Source organism: Leptodactylus fuscus, chromosome 3, assembly GCF_031893055.1.
Source record: "Leptodactylus fuscus isolate aLepFus1 chromosome 3, aLepFus1.hap2, whole genome shotgun sequence".
NCBI lineage: Eukaryota > Metazoa > Chordata > Amphibia > Anura > Leptodactylidae > Leptodactylus > Leptodactylus fuscus.
Window position 1 is genome coordinate 182,443,458 of NC_134267.1, and position 18,171 is coordinate 182,461,628.

General features: G+C 40.9%; 1 protein-coding gene across 1 annotated transcript in view; it reads right to left on the reverse strand.

Annotated features, from left to right (window-relative positions):
- HLTF (helicase like transcription factor) overlaps positions 1–17,945 on the reverse strand; it is a 66,566-nt gene extending 48,621 nt beyond the window's left edge. Inside the window, exons 1-6 of the mRNA XM_075268830.1 lie at positions 17,673–17,945; positions 12,512–12,722; positions 11,911–12,077; positions 9,994–10,127; positions 8,723–8,799; positions 7,585–7,659 (exon numbers count right to left, since the gene is read on the reverse strand). Coding sequence (XP_075124931.1) covers positions 7,585–7,659; positions 8,723–8,799; positions 9,994–10,127; positions 11,911–12,077; positions 12,512–12,722; positions 17,673–17,695 — 687 coding nt within the window. The 5' untranslated portion in view covers positions 17,696–17,945. The remainder of the gene's footprint in view (positions 1–7,584; positions 7,660–8,722; positions 8,800–9,993; positions 10,128–11,910; positions 12,078–12,511; positions 12,723–17,672) is intronic.
- Between the last annotated feature and the right edge of the window lie 226 nt (positions 17,946–18,171).

Consider the following 18,171-nt stretch of genomic DNA (forward strand, 5'->3'; position numbering starts at 1 on the left):
TTATTAACCGTACACGGTATATTTACCTAATTCGGAATCAGTAACAAGATCGCTGTACTCGCCGAGCCGGCTTTCATTATTTTTCTTCTCCATCTAATAATAAAAACAACGTGTTAATAAAATGATGAAAAATGTATATGAGCACAGATTAGCTAGGAATTGTAATAAAACACGCTCATTAGAAGAAAATGGTGAGGTAGGCAACGGCAGAAAAGTGAAGCGTGTTACTAAAATGGTATGCTAGAATCAAAACTTAATTTATCTAGCAGAAAATAATTCATTAGGTATTAATGATGCACAGTCTTTTTAAAAAATAAAATAAAAAAAATAGCGCAAGTCTTACCTTTTGTAGGAATGAATGCTGAAGGCTAGAGCGCTGCTCTCTGTCAGTGCAGATTCGGAAGGGTGAATAACCCAGTGTCACAGGAAACTGACCATTGCTTCTAATAAATACCCTCACAGTTGTATGGTAGGGCTGTATGAATGCTCCCCTGAAGAAGCTATGCAAAATTTACGCGATAGAGCAGATCTTTACTACAAATTCAGTAAAAGCTGCCATAGTAGAGAGATTTAATCGCACCCTTAAAACACGAATGTGGAAATACCTTAGTCACCATAATACTTATAGATATATTAACATATTACCTAATTTGATATATAGTTACAACCATGGTTATCACAGAACGATACACTGTAGCCCTGCCGATGTATCAAAGCATAACTCATTAAGGATATGGAGAAAAAAAAATGTATGGTCAAGAATCTAAAGCTAAAAAGGAAAAACCTACTTTAAAAATAGGTGACCATGTAAGACTTTCCCAGTATAAGCAGGTGTTCGCCAAAGGTTATGAGCAAACATACACTGAGGAAATATTTATCATTACTGGAATCAACACAAAATTCAGAAGATCGCCGATTTGAGCGGGGAACTTATAGAAGGCTCATTTTATAAGGAAAAAAATACAGAAAATAACATTCAAGGAGAACCGTGTCTACAAGATTGAGAAAATAATAGAAGTAAACGTAGTGGCGGGAAAATTTTATGTTTTGTCAAGTGGAACGGTTACCCTGATAAATTTAATACGTGGATAGCTGCAAATCAGCTGATTGATGTGTAAAGCATGATGGAATCAGATTCATTTTATATAATACTGCCAAGCAACGAATCCCGTAAGATTTATAACAACAACAGCATCGCTAGTTTCACAACAAAATTAGCGAAGACTCTCCATTTCTCGGGACCCTTTTGCAGTACCTCTGACAGATACAATACCCCCATACATGGGACAGTTTTGGCACATTGGAGGAAATCTTTTTTTATTGCTAGAGTCGGCGAAGAGCTGGTCGAAATCCAGGGTATTTCTCGACAATGGTTGCATTAATCTCAACTCTGAATGATGAGATTAGAAATCTAAAGCGAAGTACTGAAGACTTTAGACTCCGCTATGAAGAAATAAGAGGTATTTTGCGTATATATACCCACATCACGTACAATATGATTCGAACTAGGCCCTAAGTTGTCTAATATTTTAGGATTACCGTGCTGTTTTGATGCAGGTAAACGGAAACCGTATCCTGATATAAAAGACAGTTTTTATACTCTGTACGTCTACAGTGACATCATACAACATCAGTCGGTGGGCGACAGTTACGTGCAGCTTTTAAGAACTGTAGAGATTGCTGGAAAAAACGAGATTGTTACATTACAGTATAAAACGCTGGATTATATTCCTCTCGCCGAACACCATTTCGACTTGATAACAATAATAATTCTAAACGATTTGGGGAGACCGGTTAGATTTAAGTACGGCAAAAGTATTGTACGATTGCATTTTAGACCCCGCAAGGTGCTGAACACAAAATGCTATCCCAGAGGGTGTATGGGAACCTGGCCATCTATGCGCGTTACTACGTAGCACAGGCCAGCCATGGATTAGAAGGCTTCCGCGTCGATGAGTACATGTATGGAGCGGGTCTCGCTAGCATATTTAGAGGGCTTTTTAGAAGAGCCGTACCTTTATTTAGAAGAGGAATCAAATTAGTAAAACCGCATGTAAAAACGGCTGTGAGAAACATTGCTAATGCTGTTACATCTGTATGAACAAAATCAACAACACAGCTGACGAACAGGAGGGTTCAGGGCTTGTATATGCTGTAAACACGACCCGTAAAAGAAAAAGGCGTGCCCGTTCACCACTACCCCCGCTACTCATGAATAAGAAACCTCAGCGTAAAAGAGCTCAAGGTCATAAACCTGTAAGGCGCACACGAACATCTTCTAATCATCCGTCATGGCGTTCGTTCAGGAGGCCTCTGAGGAGTGTACAAAATCTGAACCCGACATTTTCGATATACCCCCTACTCAATCAAATATTGAAAATTCTTTGGGGAGGCGCAGCCGATCGCGGTTCTGAAGGACAATGCCCCTCTGGAGTTCTTCATCTCTGGGACATTGGATTTTTATTATGATCTTAACTCTTTTATACATAGATTGTAGAATTGTAAAACAGGATAACACGGCTATCCCTGATGGAGCCCGTGTAGGCTTGATTAACTACCCTATAGCAACTCTTTTTAATCAAGTGGATGTCACCCTGGGTGACCGACTTATTTCACAATCCGATAACCTTCATAGTTACAGAGCATACCTTGAGACCTTGTTAAGTTACAGCGACCACGCTCTTTACAGCCGGCCTGCTCTATAAAGATACCGCGGGGGACCATCTCACCCGTACTTTTGGTGGTGAAAATTTGGGGTTTATCTAAAGAGCTCGAGCAGCCGCACGCTCTAGACCTGTAGAACTTTTAGGCCCCATTTTTGCTGATATTTTTAATCAGCCCAAGCTTTACTTAATGGTCTGGATCTGAAGATAAAACTCTCCAGGAATAAAGACACTTTCTGTCTCATGTCAGCGGATGCTGAACCGTATAAAATACAGATTCTCCAGGCCGCGCTCTGTCAATCGCGTTCAGGTCTCTTCAGCAGTCAGAATAGGCCACAGACAAGCCCTTCTAACAAACCCTGCCAAGTACAGTATTGATAAGACCTCTCCGAAAGTATACAGTATCCCTCAAGGCACGCAGGTCGCGAATCATGAAAACCTATTCCTAGGACAAATCCCCAAAACTGTAATATTGGGGCTTATAGAGAATGAAGCATTTTCAGGTTCCCCTGCAAAAAACCCTTTATGCCTTGATCATTTCAATATATCACTAACATCACTATTATGATGGATATCAAGTACCTTCGCGTCCGTTTCAACCCAATTTCGCCTCTGAGCTGTCTGTAAGAGTATATGACTCTTGTGCACATCGCTGGCAAGCAGAAATCGGACAGCGGTTTATCCATAGATCGTGAAGAAATCTTGCACGGGTATACATTATTTGCTTTTGATCTAACTCCGGACCAAGAAACCGGTGGCCATTTCTCCCTCGTTAAAACAGGTAACCTGCGTGCTGAAATAAGATTCACAGTTCCAACACCTCATACGCTAAACATGATTGTATACGCTGTGAACTCTGACATTCTTCAAATTTCCCATAAACGTGAAGTGATTTTTTCATGACATTATTAAATTAAATGAATCTGAAAAACCTGAAATCTGAATTTTGCAAGAAAAATTAGAACCAGCTATCAGAAGAAAATTGTACAACAGCTACCGATGATGAATACTTTACAGATTACAAATATTCTGAATTCAGATTCCTACACCCGGAGAATATTTTCGGGCGTATATCCGTGTGACTTCTTACCGCAAAACAAAATACAAGACCACCCTGCCGCATTTGTTGTCAATACCGATGATTCTATTTGTCCGGGTACCCACTGGATCTTAATTGTACTATGTGACGAGGAAAAGGCTATATTCTTTTACAGTTACGGAATCGTGACATCGAACGCTGTATTTCCCAAAGAATTTCTTTCTTAGAAATGAACTCTGATACCTACATTTAACAGAATAGACAACTACAAAATGTAGATTCTGCTTACTGTGTTCATTATTGCATATACATACTGTTTTGGCTTCGCAGGGACGTGCCATTAAGAGAATTTTAATTCAAATTTAAAAAGAAATGATACTTTAGTCACTACCTTCGTATCTGAAACGATGAGGTGTGTGCATGGAAAAAAAAATTGCTCGTATATGATCAAGTCTGTAGAGCGTGTTCATTTGATTAAATTTATTGTTTTTTTGACAATCTGAATAAAACTTTTTTAAATATTTGATGTGTTTGTGTCTCACTTGCATTCACAGGATTGCATTATCAGCTATATGTCTTCAACATGTTGGATGTATTTCAGTATCTGCAAAGACAGTTTTCCTGTTTCCTTAAGAATCCAGGATACTCATATCTAAGTGTAGAATCATCTGTGAGCTGCTAAAAAAGGGGAAATACAAGTTTTAAACTCTATTGTGACATAAGGTTACTATAGGATGTTGAGACATGTTGGGATATATTTTTGTATCTGCAAAGACACTGGTTTTCCTGTTTCCTTACAAGGCAGGATACTCCAACAGTTATCTAGGTGTAAAATGAGGTGTGAGCTGCTAAAAAGGGAAATACAAGTTTTAAACACTATTGGCAAGAATGAGTCTATTGATACATATGGTCAGGATAGGATGTTCAGATTGCTTTCTAGATGACACATCAGGAAGAACAAATTTTAGTCTTCATTTTAGACAGATACAAACAGTTTTATACATTTTCTACTAGAAACATCAACTTTATTCATCATATGTTTTATATAACATTTGGTCCTATTAAACTCTATTCTAAATAATAAGGTTATTTGCAGTGAGATGCTACTGACATCCCCCTAAACTTCAGGACCACCTCGGCCAGAACCCCCATTTTTCCCCTCATCACCCACAGCCTCAGGACTGCCCCATGGGACCTTATTACCTAAAGTGAGAACTATTCCACTATTACAGCAAGCGTGGGTAACATTGTAATAATATCTATTGCGTTTTGGTATTCTGAATAAAAGTTTTTTTTTTTTTTTTTTTTAAATAAATGCTGTGTGTTTGTGGTTTTGCCCCGTACACAGACCATACCGTAAGTTATGCTGAAAAGACATGTTCCGGCCATAGCATTCGGTCATGTTGGACATGCCACTACATGTCCAACATGATTTGCGCTACACGCTTGCGCAGAAACATGGTACGTAGTTGTCTTAGGGGTTATGTACGGATATGTCACAACATGTTTTGTTGTCCTCGGCTGCTTGTACAAACATGACTCACGACACCACGACGCGATGCTGAAGAGCATGACTGGTTGCATCAGTAATAAAAAAAAGGTATATTATTTTATCTTAAATAAACTATAGACACTTTTGTGCTGAAATGAATGATATTCCTTTCTATCAAAGAAATATTTATGCCAGCACAAAAACAAACCAGGTTAACCTACAGCTAAAGAATAGCCATTAATATATTCCTAATAGAACATGAATCAGGAGGAATGGAGAAATCGTATATAAAAGGGGCGTGGTATAATAAAAGAGGTGGGGTTTAATTATAATTGGGGTGTGGAGACGTCAAAATAATCATATAAAAGGAGGAGTCGTCATAATAAAAGGGGTGTTGTGACTTCATAAAGGGCGGGGCACATGTCATGGGAGCCGTTTTGGGCAGTGGATTTTGAGGCAGATTCAGAGTCAAAATCCCCTGCCCAAAAAAACAAACAAAAAAAAAGCAAAAAAAAAAAAAAAAACTGCGTGAACAGACCCTTATTGAACATTTAAAAAAACACAAGCATCTCTGGCTAGACATCAATATTATATTTGCTTTCCATCGCCCCCTGGTGTTCTTTAGAGTCACTATGCAACAAAGATTTTCAATGACTGTGAAGTCAATTCTAGTGTACACACGGTTATTCGTTGACCTGCACAAAAAGTAGACTTTTAAGGAATTGAAAAAACACCAGGGGTTGCCATAAGAAGTATGTAATAGTCTAGATGCCAGTTTTTTTTTTTTTTGTTTTTTTTTTAAAGATTCCAATTTAATATTTAACCCTTTCACTGCCAAGGGTCTCTAGAAATTTTGCACCTCCAGTAGCCAGAGCAATTATCACAGTTTTGAGATGGACAAATCAAATCTAAACTGCAACATAAAGGGAAAAAAAAAAAAAAAAAAAAAAAATCATCCAACCCCTCATACCTATATATTTTCTTAAAGTAGACACCTGCAGCATTGTCAGCATGCCACTTGGTACTGTATACGAACAGGCACCTTCATGCAATTTTGATTTAAAGTGAATGTTTTATGAAAAAAGGCAAATAAATGTACAGTGTTGGCCAAAAGTATTCGCACCCTTGCAATTCTGTCAGATAATACTCATTTTCTTCCAGAAAATGATTGCAAGCACAAACTCTTTGGTATCACCGTATATACTCGAGTATAAGCCGACCAGAGTATAAGCAAGACTCACAGAGAGTCTTGGTCCACCAATGGCAGAGTAGTAGCCTCAGACATCCAAGCTATGGAAAGATCCACTTGGAGACACATTGGTTTGGGAAGGGGGAACGGGACAACAGATATCTTTGAGGAAGGCAAGTGGCGGTCCAGGTGGAGACATTCCTTTTTCAACATCTTGTCAAAGGCCCTGTCGTTCAGAAAGGTCATGGGGCAGTAGTGGTGACTGTGTCCTAAAGAGACATATTCCTGGGTAGCGGGATCAGGGTCTTCAGATGTGTGAAGGGTATCCCTAACTGCCCGAATTAGGTCCACATGGCAGATTTCCATTACAGCGGGTACACTGATAAGATGTGGCAGCATGGCAGAAGCCAGATATCAATGAGACTCTTCGATTATGGGATATACAGGCCATGGAACAGCTTGTTACAGTCACAAATTAATCACTGTTTTGTTGTCCGACTTGGAAACATTTTTTCGGACCTCACCTAAGACTGGCTTCAGCTCCAACTTCACAGTCCCAGAAAGCACATGCAGACCCAGCTCTGAAACTGCTATAGTCACATTCAGGATAACCGTGTGGCAGCTGCCTTAGTCTTTATTCACACAACAGTTCTCAGCCGTCAAAAATGGATCAATCGTTTTGTATTTGTTCCGTATCCATTTCTGGGTAAGGAACAAATTTTCACTTGTCTTGCATCCAATTTTAATGGACTGTTAATTTGAATGAATTTCATTTTTTTTTTTTTTAATTACCCAACCCATCAATCTGTGCTTTACAAAAGTAACTCAGACATTATTATGTCCATTACAAATGGACCCATTAATGTCTATAGGGTCCAAGTATTCGTCAAAAGGGACCAACGTGGAACATGCCGTTTAGCTAACAGCTTGTTCTATCTTTCAAAAAAGACGGCCATGTGAATACTCATTCACTGTCATTATAACTGAGCGACAGCCAAACCATTGTCACAAAGCTTTTTTTCACAGCACATGTAGAGTGTGATTAAGTCCTTCCGGAAGGGAACAGGTATTAAAACAGCAGAAGGACAGGGAAGTTCAAACACATGACTGATGATACATTTGCTAAAAAAGGACATTGGACAGCACATGTAAAATTACTAAGCCTACTAAATGGATAATTCACAAATAAAAAAAAGTTCACCTTTGCAGGATCTAATTCTTGTGTTTTATCATCTTCTTTCAAATCTTCAAATAATTTATCAAACTCCATCTTCAACTGAAGAATTAAATGAAAAATGTAAATCAAAGAACATCCATCATTAACTGTTCGGCCTCCACCCTTTAACGTAGATTACACTCTGCCCCTAGTGTATCAGTGTTCAGTTTTTACAATAGCACTGTTAATATGCTGCAGTGGTAAATTCACACACACAGGCAGTCATTTATTGGAATGGGGTTGTTTCAGAGATAAGCAAGCCCTATTAACATGCATTGGGTGTGCCAGACATTTCTTGAACAAACCTGTCATGTGAAAATGGGGCACAACTGTATAGATACTCACAGCAATAGCTCTGGATGATGCTTCCATCTTATTATGAAATAAATTAATCTCTAAGTGTTTGTGTCATTATAGGTAAGCAGACTAATATCTCTAACATAAGAATTTTGGCCTATATTTATTAGTCTGGTATGGTGTCATATGTTATTATGAACAAGTCCACGTCAGAGTCAGATGACACAGAGGGCACACATATGATATCCATGCACCATTCATGACCTCCAAGAACTCATATCACTGCAGATCCCAGATCACAAAACTGACTGGAATGTATATGGAGCCATATTATATAATGAATCAGTGTGCTAGCTTTTAAAAATATGGCTAGCACAATGGCAAAGCACACAATCATGTCCATAGAGCCTTAGAATAGTCAGTAGCAGATTTATTAAAAAGGTGCACTTCTGTCCTATAGATGGGGGATAAGTATCCCTAAGTGATCTGGAGGACAGGGGACCGAAATTCCCCTAAGACCCCCATCTGTATGAAGTACCAGTACACTTGCCTGGCTAGTGCTCCATCCACTGCTATGCGGCTGCAGGTGCATTACAGTCCTGGAAAACCCAAAGAAGTTAATAGAGCATCAGTCATATGCACACTGGCACTTCATACACAAGGAGGCCCTACGGGGAATTTCAGTCCCATGTCATCCTGATTACTTGGGTACCCTGTGATCGTGACACTTTGAGTCAGAAAACCAATTTTTAAAGGTAACAATATTTTAAAAATTAATGGATAAAAAGTAAAGATACCATGTAAACCATAAGATAGTAACACAGACCTGATCAGCGGTCATCTGCACAGCTGGAGGAGAAGCACTGGATCCAGCACCTTCAGATAGGAAGCTTGTTCCAGAACCTAGGTCAAAATACATTAAACAATGAAAACCAAAAATGCTAATTTAAAGAGGACCTTTCACCATCTGGGGCACATGCTATTTAATACACTGCTAGAAAGCAGACAGTGCGCTGAATTCAGCGCACTATCAGCTTTCATGTTCTGTGCCCCTGCTGAAGAGCCATCGGTGCCAGTACCGTAGCTCTTCACTGTCAGAAGGGCATTTCTGACAGTCTGTCAGGAGCACCCTTCCTTACAGCAACGTCTATAGCGCTGTACTGTGAGAGCATCATCGCTGGGTAGTAAGGAGCCCCCTCTCACAGTACAGCGCTAGAGACTCTACTGTGAGGAAGGGCGTTCCTGACTGACTGTCAGAAATGACCTTCTGACAGCGAAGTGCTACGGTACCGACACTGATAGCGCTTCACTGCGGGCACAGAACGGGAAAGCCAATCGTGCGCTGAATTCAGCACACTGTCGGCTTTCTAGCTGTGTATTACACTGCATGTGCCCCAGGAGGTGACAAGGTCCTCTTTAAACAGATCGGAGTAAAACTGAAAAATACTTCAAACTTATATTATATGACCATATACATGTACTTAAAGCAAGATTTCTGAATAAAAGAAAGTACAGGACTCCTAAGGAAGAGAAAAAGCCATATTTGAAGTGTCTACACCAGGAGATTGACAGGTCTCGCTGTATCCCCTTTACCATTAAAGAAATTTGTCAGGGTAAATGCAAAACTCATTAAGTGCCAGAGATTGTATAAATAAAAGAGAAGCTCACCTAGCCCCTTGTTCAGGTGACACAGACTGCTGGGACCTGAAGTGCAAAGGTTCTGTTCCCCACTGCAACCAATTACTGGTCTCATGTTGGGTACTAGTGACATTACTGCTGATGCATCACTAGTACCCATCATGTAACCGCTGACGCTTGTGATCATTCACAATGGTCATTTGGGCCACCTCAGTTTCAGGCGAGGCAGTCTGTGCACTGGAATGAACCAGGAGACCTGCCATCCAAACAGAGGACCAGGTAGGATAGTCTCATTTTACTGTACACTACTCTGAAACCCAGATTATTGCAATTATCCTAGAAACTCATGCTGTGATAACACAGGGCAGGTTGATCTTGGTGACAGACTCTCATTCAATTTAGATTTCAGAATATTTACATTGTCATTTTTAACACAAAATAAGAATCACTACTACTCACCTCTTTTAACTAGTTCAAGCTTATAACCATACTTCTTCAAATGGTCTAAAACAGCCTCCTTATTTTCTTCTCTTCCCCAAAAATTCAGATTTACTGGCATAGTAAACACATTGTGTGCACCGTATGGCACAACGCTATTTAGGATAAAAAGAAAAAAAGTTTTTCATAATTCTATAGACTAATTGACACAGAAGGGAAAAAATACTATCTTTAAAATAAATTTATATATAAGAAAAACAAAATAAATATATATATATATATATATATATATATATATATATATATATATATATATATATATATATATATACATACACACACACACACAGTAAGACAACACTTGAGGCTTGATGTGGATAAAAATGAAAAATGTCAGACATCTAGTTTGTTAGACTGTTACAAAACACCTAGATGAAGCTGGATAAAACTAAGATTGTAAGAATATGTACACATGACGGAAAATGAAGAGGAATCCGCAGCAAGATGGAGCAGGACTCTTCATTTTTCCGTGTCCTGCTGTGATCTCTGCCTCCTATTGAAAACAATGGGAGGTGGATTTCGGCGGGAATCTGCCATGGATTAGGGGGCGAAATCCCCCTAGAAAAAAGCTACATTTCCACAATGTGGGGCCTCAGCCTAAAGGGGTATTACAAGCTTAAACAGTTATATGCCCAGATGTGAGCCACAAGATTACCAGATTTTGAAAGCAACATTATTTTACAGTATTGCATCACAAAGTGATATGCTACATGTGTCAATTTTTATTGACCCAGTAATTGTGTTTTGTACTGCAGGCTATTACTAGAATATTGCAATATTGTTTTGAATTGGCTATGGCTCAGAAGTGACCACATGGAGCAAGATCTTTTAAAGCAAGGGTAGGGAACGTACGGCTCTCCAGCTGTTGTAAAACTACAACTCCCAGCATGCATACTTGCTCTGCTGTTCTTGGAATTCCCATGGAAGTGAATGGAGCATGATGGGAGTTGTAGTTTCACAACAGCTGGAGAGCTGAAGGTTCCCTACCCCTGTTTTAAAGGGTCCTTCCCCAGCCAACCTGTGTGGTCCATAAAATGGCCCTGGATCTTCCATGATCCTGTTAGTAAACCTAGAACTGAGAGATGCGGTGGGGGTGTGGTCTCTTATCTTACAAGTTTCCTGTTCTGTGGATGGGTGGTCTCGCAGGGGTGCAGTCACGGGCGAGGATAAATTGGAAGTCCTTAACCAAATTCAAGCTACGTTAAAGGGGTAGTCAGGGATCATAAAAATTAAACACATGCAGCAGAGAAGGATTAGAAAGTAAAAATACATTCTTACTTCCTTGCATCCTCCCCTCCCTTACTGCACAAGTCCCCAGGAGCCTCAGAACCTGTACACTTGCTAAATGTGTCATTTCATTGATTTTCATCCATGGTGAGAAACCCTTGAGACTATATGATGTACCCCCTGGGTATACATACCACAGGTTGGGAATCACTGGCTCAGAGCAGTGTCTGACTGCAAGGGTCCTGTCCATGTGATGTCACTGCTGCAGCTGCTCTGAATATAGTCGTCCGATCCGGTGAAAAAAAAGGCAGGAAGATATCAGTTGGATTTTTTTTTTTTTTTTTATTCCAGCCTTCCCCTGCTGCATGCAGTTTGGACACCTCTATATGTCATACATGTCTGACAGCTGCAGATGTCAGGTGGGATACCATCTTCATACAGAACTTGGTCCCAAGCATAGTTGCTTGCCTGCTTTCAGACGTCCCATAAAAATGGACAGAACCACAGATATTGTGGCTAACTCTCCTGCAGATCGATGAAGGGAAGATATCCCAATGGACCCTAATAATATTTATTAATCTATAATGCATTCAGTCTTCCAGAATTCACCGTCTCCTAATAAGACTTGTTTTATGAAACATTAAAACTTACCCTTCAATGCTCACTAACTTCCGGTCCATAATCTGTGCCAAAGCTGCAGCAAGTTCTTTCCTGATATGACCAACTTGTTCTCCATTAACATTATTCACTTTTACGGCATTCTTATCATATGGATTGTTGGGCTCTCGCTGTAACGCTACCATTTCATTATTGTTCACCTGCAAAAATGTACATATTTTAGAAATTCAAGTGTCCAATTATAAAGAGGACCTGTCACAAAGTACAAAATGCTAAATGCCATATATTATTTGATTGCCATTGTGCCCCTGTTAAAATTGTGTGTGTGTGTGTATATATATATATATATATATATATATATATATATATATATATATATATTTTTTTTTTTTTTCTTTAAATCCATTCATCCATTTCAAAGATATAATCCCTGGAAATTAACTCTGATCCTCCGAGTAATAACCTTCTGTTTTTGAAGTCCATGGGAGCTGTCACTTATGCTTTATTCTCGTTTGGCTGTATTGTACACAGAATAATTACTCTGCCTATTGCTTTAACTTCTCAATTACTAATAAACAAGATAAGTCTGTTTTAGGTGGTAAAAATACCAAATAACTTTGTATATCATACATACCACTCCTGTATAGTATCGTAATCCAACCACATTCCCTCTCATCATTCCAAATAAGACCAGACAATCCAGATCTTCCTCTCCAGATGTAGAGTCATCCGCTGAAAGCATAGTGTCCTCCTCTTCTTCGACAAATATATTGGGCGCAGCATATCCCACACGACTGCCACTTCTATAATATTGTGGAGACTGTAAGAACTTCCAGGCAGAACCTCTGGTGAAATTAGAACAATAACATTTGGACCCACATAAAACTTTCAAACTGATGAACACTTTAGAGGTCAATTTTTGACGTCATCTGCTAAATCTGGTGCTTAGCGTAGGAGATGTCTCCTATGGAGAGCCCACCCACTTTAAGGTTTAATCTATTAAACTGGGATGTTTGGGGATTTGTACCAGATTCACCTGATCTGGAGATTGCTGTTGATAGGGGTCAGGAGTTACAGCCACATCACAACCCCCAGATAATGTGATCAGAAGCAACATCCTGCCCCCTCCCTCCTTCCACGATCTCACAGGTAATTAACTACAAGTGAAATGGGGGCAAACATGACCGCCGGCATCTCCGGGGTTTCGTTACATACTGGTGCCGATCGGCACCCCCCCGCGCGCCGGTTTCGGGGGGTGCCGGTGTTGGTAGTTGGCAGCCGGGGGTCTGATCAGTGACCCCGGGTCTGCCCCATGTTGTCCCCTCCGCGTACCTGGTTGATCCTGCCAGGAATGGAAGCTGTCATCCTGTGCGTCTGCACGAGCTGAGAGCTTCCTGTACATTGCAATACACATGTATTGCAGCGTTCATGTAGTTAAAGGGGTTGTCCCACGTCGCATACTCGCTAGTCTTTGCTGCAGTAAATTCTTCTGGCTTTGTTGCTTCATTGGTGGGCGGGGTTACATATGCAAAGCCAGCGGCTAGAAGTCGTCGCTTCTATGCCGCTGGCCCTGCGTGTGCGCTGCCGATGCACTAGGCATCGGACGTACAGCCTTCAGAATGTAATACAGACCTGGCATCCGCTGTAATAGAGAGGCGGATGCCGGGGAGTGTAGACGCCGGTACAGGTGAAGCCAGCAGCGGCAGGACTGATGCTGCTATTCCGCTCCTCCGCCCCCCCCCTCCCCTCCGGAATAGCAGCATCGCTCCTGCCGCTGCTGGCTTCACCTGTGCCGGCGTCTACACTCCCCGGCATCCGCCTCTCTATTACAGCGGATGCCGGGTCTGTATTGGTGGCCCCTTCCTCCCCCCCCCAAAGTGTAAACTACCCCCTGGCAGGCTCACTCCCGTGCACTTAGCCCCTCCTCCCTCCCCCTTCAGAGCAGCAGATACATCACTTGACTTATGACCAGATAAGTCAAGGGATGTGTCAAACAAAAAAATGAATAAAGTAATATAGTGGACAAACAAAGCAGTTTTGCTGAAGCAGTGTATTTAGGAAAAGTCTTACATTCACATTAACAAGCAGTATAGATAGGATCCTGCAGATCACTGCAGATCACTGCTTCAATCCCCCATGGGGACAGAAAAAAAAAAGTTATAAAAAAGTAAAAATAAGTTTAAATAAGTTTAAAATAAATTAGAAATAAAGCCCCAAAAATCCCATATAAAATGTTTCTTTATGTAAAATAAAGAAAAATAGGAAAAAAAATTACATATTTGGCATCACCAGGTCCGTAATAACCTGAACAATAAAATCAAAAACATTTAACCCGATCATAAAAAAAAAACGTACAAAACCGCACAAAATAATGATTATTCACCACCTTTGCCTTACACAATGTTCAATAAAAAGTAATCAAATGGTCAGATGAAAACCAAAATGGTACCAATAAAAGGCAGAGGTCACACCGCAAAAAAATAAGCCCTCAACCAGCTCTGTCTACCGAAAAATAAAAATGTTATGCCTTTCAGAAGATGGCGATGCAAAAATAGATTTTTTTCCCCCTGAATTGAATTTTATTCTGCACAAATAGCAACGCATTAAAAAATAATATAAATGAGGTATCGCCGTAACTAACGACCCGCAGAATAAAGGTCACATGTTACTTATGCTGTACTCTGCCTGGGAAAAAAATAAATGCTAAAAAGCAATGCCAGAATTGATGTTTCCTTTTACATCCCACCCAGAAAGAGTTAATAAAATGTAGTCAATAAGTTACAGGCACACCAAAATGGTGACATCTAATACCGCAAACACCAAGCCCTCATATGGCCACATTGCCAGAAAATAAAAATAAAAATCTAGCTTGTACAATGTGAAGACAAAAACCCCAAAAGTCGCCAAATCATTAGGACATAAGTGGCTGCGACTAGAAGGAAATGTATAATCTGAGTGAGCGTTTTCAGGGGACACCCCATATTTAGAGATTATGAGAGGGAATACACCAGCGCTGATCCCCCAGAATGCCCCTCTTCCCCGCCCGTGTCATAGGAGCTAGTGGAAAAATAGAATGGGATTTGGTGTACCCAATTTACTCTGCACAGCTTACACATTCACTTCTGGGTTACTAATGCTCACTACATCACTTGATAAATTCTTTGAGGGGTGCGGTTTTCAAAATGGGGTCACTTTCTAGAGGTTTCCACTGTTTTGACACCTCAAGGGCTTTGTAAATGCGACATGGTTCCTGAAACTGTTCACAGCCAGATCTGCCTTCTAAAAGCTCTTTGGCGCGCCTTCCCTTCTGCGTCTCGCTGAGCGTCCATATATTAGTTTACACCCACAAGTGGGGTACTATAGTAGTCGGGAGAACTTGCATAACAAATTGTGGGATGCATTTTCTCCTTTAACCCCTTGTGAATGTGCAAATTCTAGGGCTAAACGAAAATATTAGTAAAATAAAATCAGATTTGAAAAATTCACCTTCATTTTGTCTTAATTCCTGTTAAGCACTTATAGGGGTGAAATACTTGGTATAATGTTGTTTTGGCTTATTTAAGGGGTACAGTTTTGAAAATGGGGTGATTTAAGAGGGGGGGGGGTTAATACAAGGGTCTTTCAAAAACCCCTTCATAACTGGATTAGTCCCTTAAAAAATGGGTTTTAGAAATTTCTTGAAAATTTTGAATATTGTTGTTTCACTTGTAAACCTTTTACTGTCCGTAAAAATTAAAAGGGTGACTAAAGTTTGATGCCGACATAAAGCAGAGATCTGGGACATGAGATCTATGATATAATTTTGGCAGTCTGACTATCTATATGCAATATACATCATGTTAAACTTTATAAAATGCGTATTTTTCTAAATTTCCTATTTTTTCATAATTAAAGAAAACATATCAACCAAAATTTACCACTAACATGAAGTACAATGTGTTACGAAAAAACAATCTCAAAATCACTTTGGTAAGCATTCCAAACTTATTGCCACATAAAGTGACACTTCAGTTCTGAAAAATCGAGCTTTGTCAGGAAGTCAAAAAGTGGCCTCGGCGGGAAGGGGTTAAGGCTATTCCTACGAGTTATTAAGAAAAAAAAAAAAAAAGGGTATCTAATGATAGGATCCCTTTAAAAACTACAACTTGATTGACAAGGAAAAATTTCCGCCAAAAAAACAAAATAATCACAAAGGAGAGATAGACATGTAATGAATTGCATCCTACAACTGGCAGTGCATTATATAGTGGTCAATAGAGAGCTAGTCATAAGGCCTAAATCTATCTGGCCTAAACAGGATGTTCATTGTGGTCTGAGGTAAAGCTGAATAACACTATTGTCCCCCAGGGCTTACTTATACAACAGCCCAACCTGATAGAAGTCAGCCTAACAGCTCAGTGACCACTCCTGACTTGAAAGACCTTTACAACGCAAAGTCCTAACGGGCTGGGGTCGATTCCTATCATCAGAGGAAACCAAGTATAGTCAGAGAGCTTTGTTACAGATTAACAGAGTAGTGTTCCCCCCGCTCCAATGGCAAACAAAACTACCAAGATGCCCGTCCAGGCCCTCATAATCTCCCGCCTAGACTACTGCAACACCCTTCTCCATGGACTCCCAGCTAACACCCTCGCCCCCCTCCAGTCCACCCTAAACTGCGCTGCTCGCTTAATCCACCTCACCCCCCGATCTTCATCAGCTGCTCCCCTCTGCCAGTCCCTCCACTGGCTACCTATAGCCCAGCAAATTGAGTTCAAGCTACTAACACGAACATACAAAGCCATCCACAACCTGTCCCCTCCATATATTTCTGAACTAATCTCCCGCTACCTGCCCACACGTAACCTCAGATCCTCCAATGACCTCCTACTCCGCTCTCATCCGCTCCTCACACAACCGTCTCCAAGACTTCTCTCGTGCATCCCCCATACTCTGGAACTCCTTACCATGACACATAAGACCGACCCCCACAATCACAGGCTTCAAGAAGGCCCTGAAGACTCACCTATTCAGGAAGGCCTACAACCTCCAATAACACTATCACCGCACTGCCATCTGTACAGTCTCCCCCTCTCCTTCTGTCTCTACCCCCTTCCCTCATAGATTGTAAGCCCTCGCGGGCAGGGCCCTCTACCCCACTGCGCCAGTCAGTCATTGTTAGTATTATATCTACCTGTATATTCTGTGTATTGTATGTAACCCCCAAATGTAAGGCACCATGGAATTAATGGTGCTATATAAATAAATAATAATAATAATAAAACAAGTTCAATGAGGGCCTGGTGCTTTTCTTGAAGAGAAAAATATAACAGGTTATGGTCTCTAGATTTTAAGGACACGTTGATCCAGGTTTTTATACTGACTGCCAGATTGGAGTCGGGAAGGAATTTTTTCCCCTGAAATGGGGCAATTGGCATGAGCCTCATGGGGTTTTTTTTTTTTGCCTTCCCCTGGATCAACACTGTAGGGCAGGGGTAGGGAACGTACGGCTCTCCAGCTGTTGCAAAACTACAACTCCCAGCATGCATACTGGCTCTGCTGTTCTGGGAACTCCCATGGAAGTGAAAGGAGCATGCTGGGAGTTGTAGTTTCACAGCAGCTGGAGAGCCAAAGGTTCCCTACCCCTGCTGTAGGGGATTGTAAGGTTATAGGTTGGACTTGAAGGATTGATGTCTTTATCCACCCTCATCTACTATGTAACTATGTCGGCAGTAATGAGTGGCCGCCAGTCATTCCAGTGAGCCCTATACCCAGTAATGTCCACCACCTAGACTGAATAATAAGCACACTATTACCTCATGTATCTCCTCCACGGCATGATGGCACGGACTGAGCAGAGCCGGATCCCAGAGATCACCTACTACATCCACAGCACAACAGGCCGCCCTTCCCGCGCCACAAGTCTCTTTCTAGTTCAAGCTCGTAGCCAATCAGCTTTTAGCAAAGATCCACGAAAACCAATTAAAAACGCAGCCAAATTGATATTATCCAATAGGAATCAGGCGGGAAGGAGTCGGGCGGGAGCAGTGTTTACGGGCGGGGATGTCCCGTGTGGGATAGAGGAATGTTTCCGGGGCAGCTGAGGCGGCAGGCGTGTCCAATGTGCCGGGGTAGTGAGACACACAGGGCTGATGAATAAAGTCTATATAAAGTGACGGCGCTTGTCGTACATAACTGTATCTGAATAACATGGCTCAGCCCAAACAATTCCAAGTTATCACTCGTTTTGTACATTGTATACACTTAAGTGTAAGGCCGGCACCTCGTAGCACACTTGTTTATCCTGCCTCACAA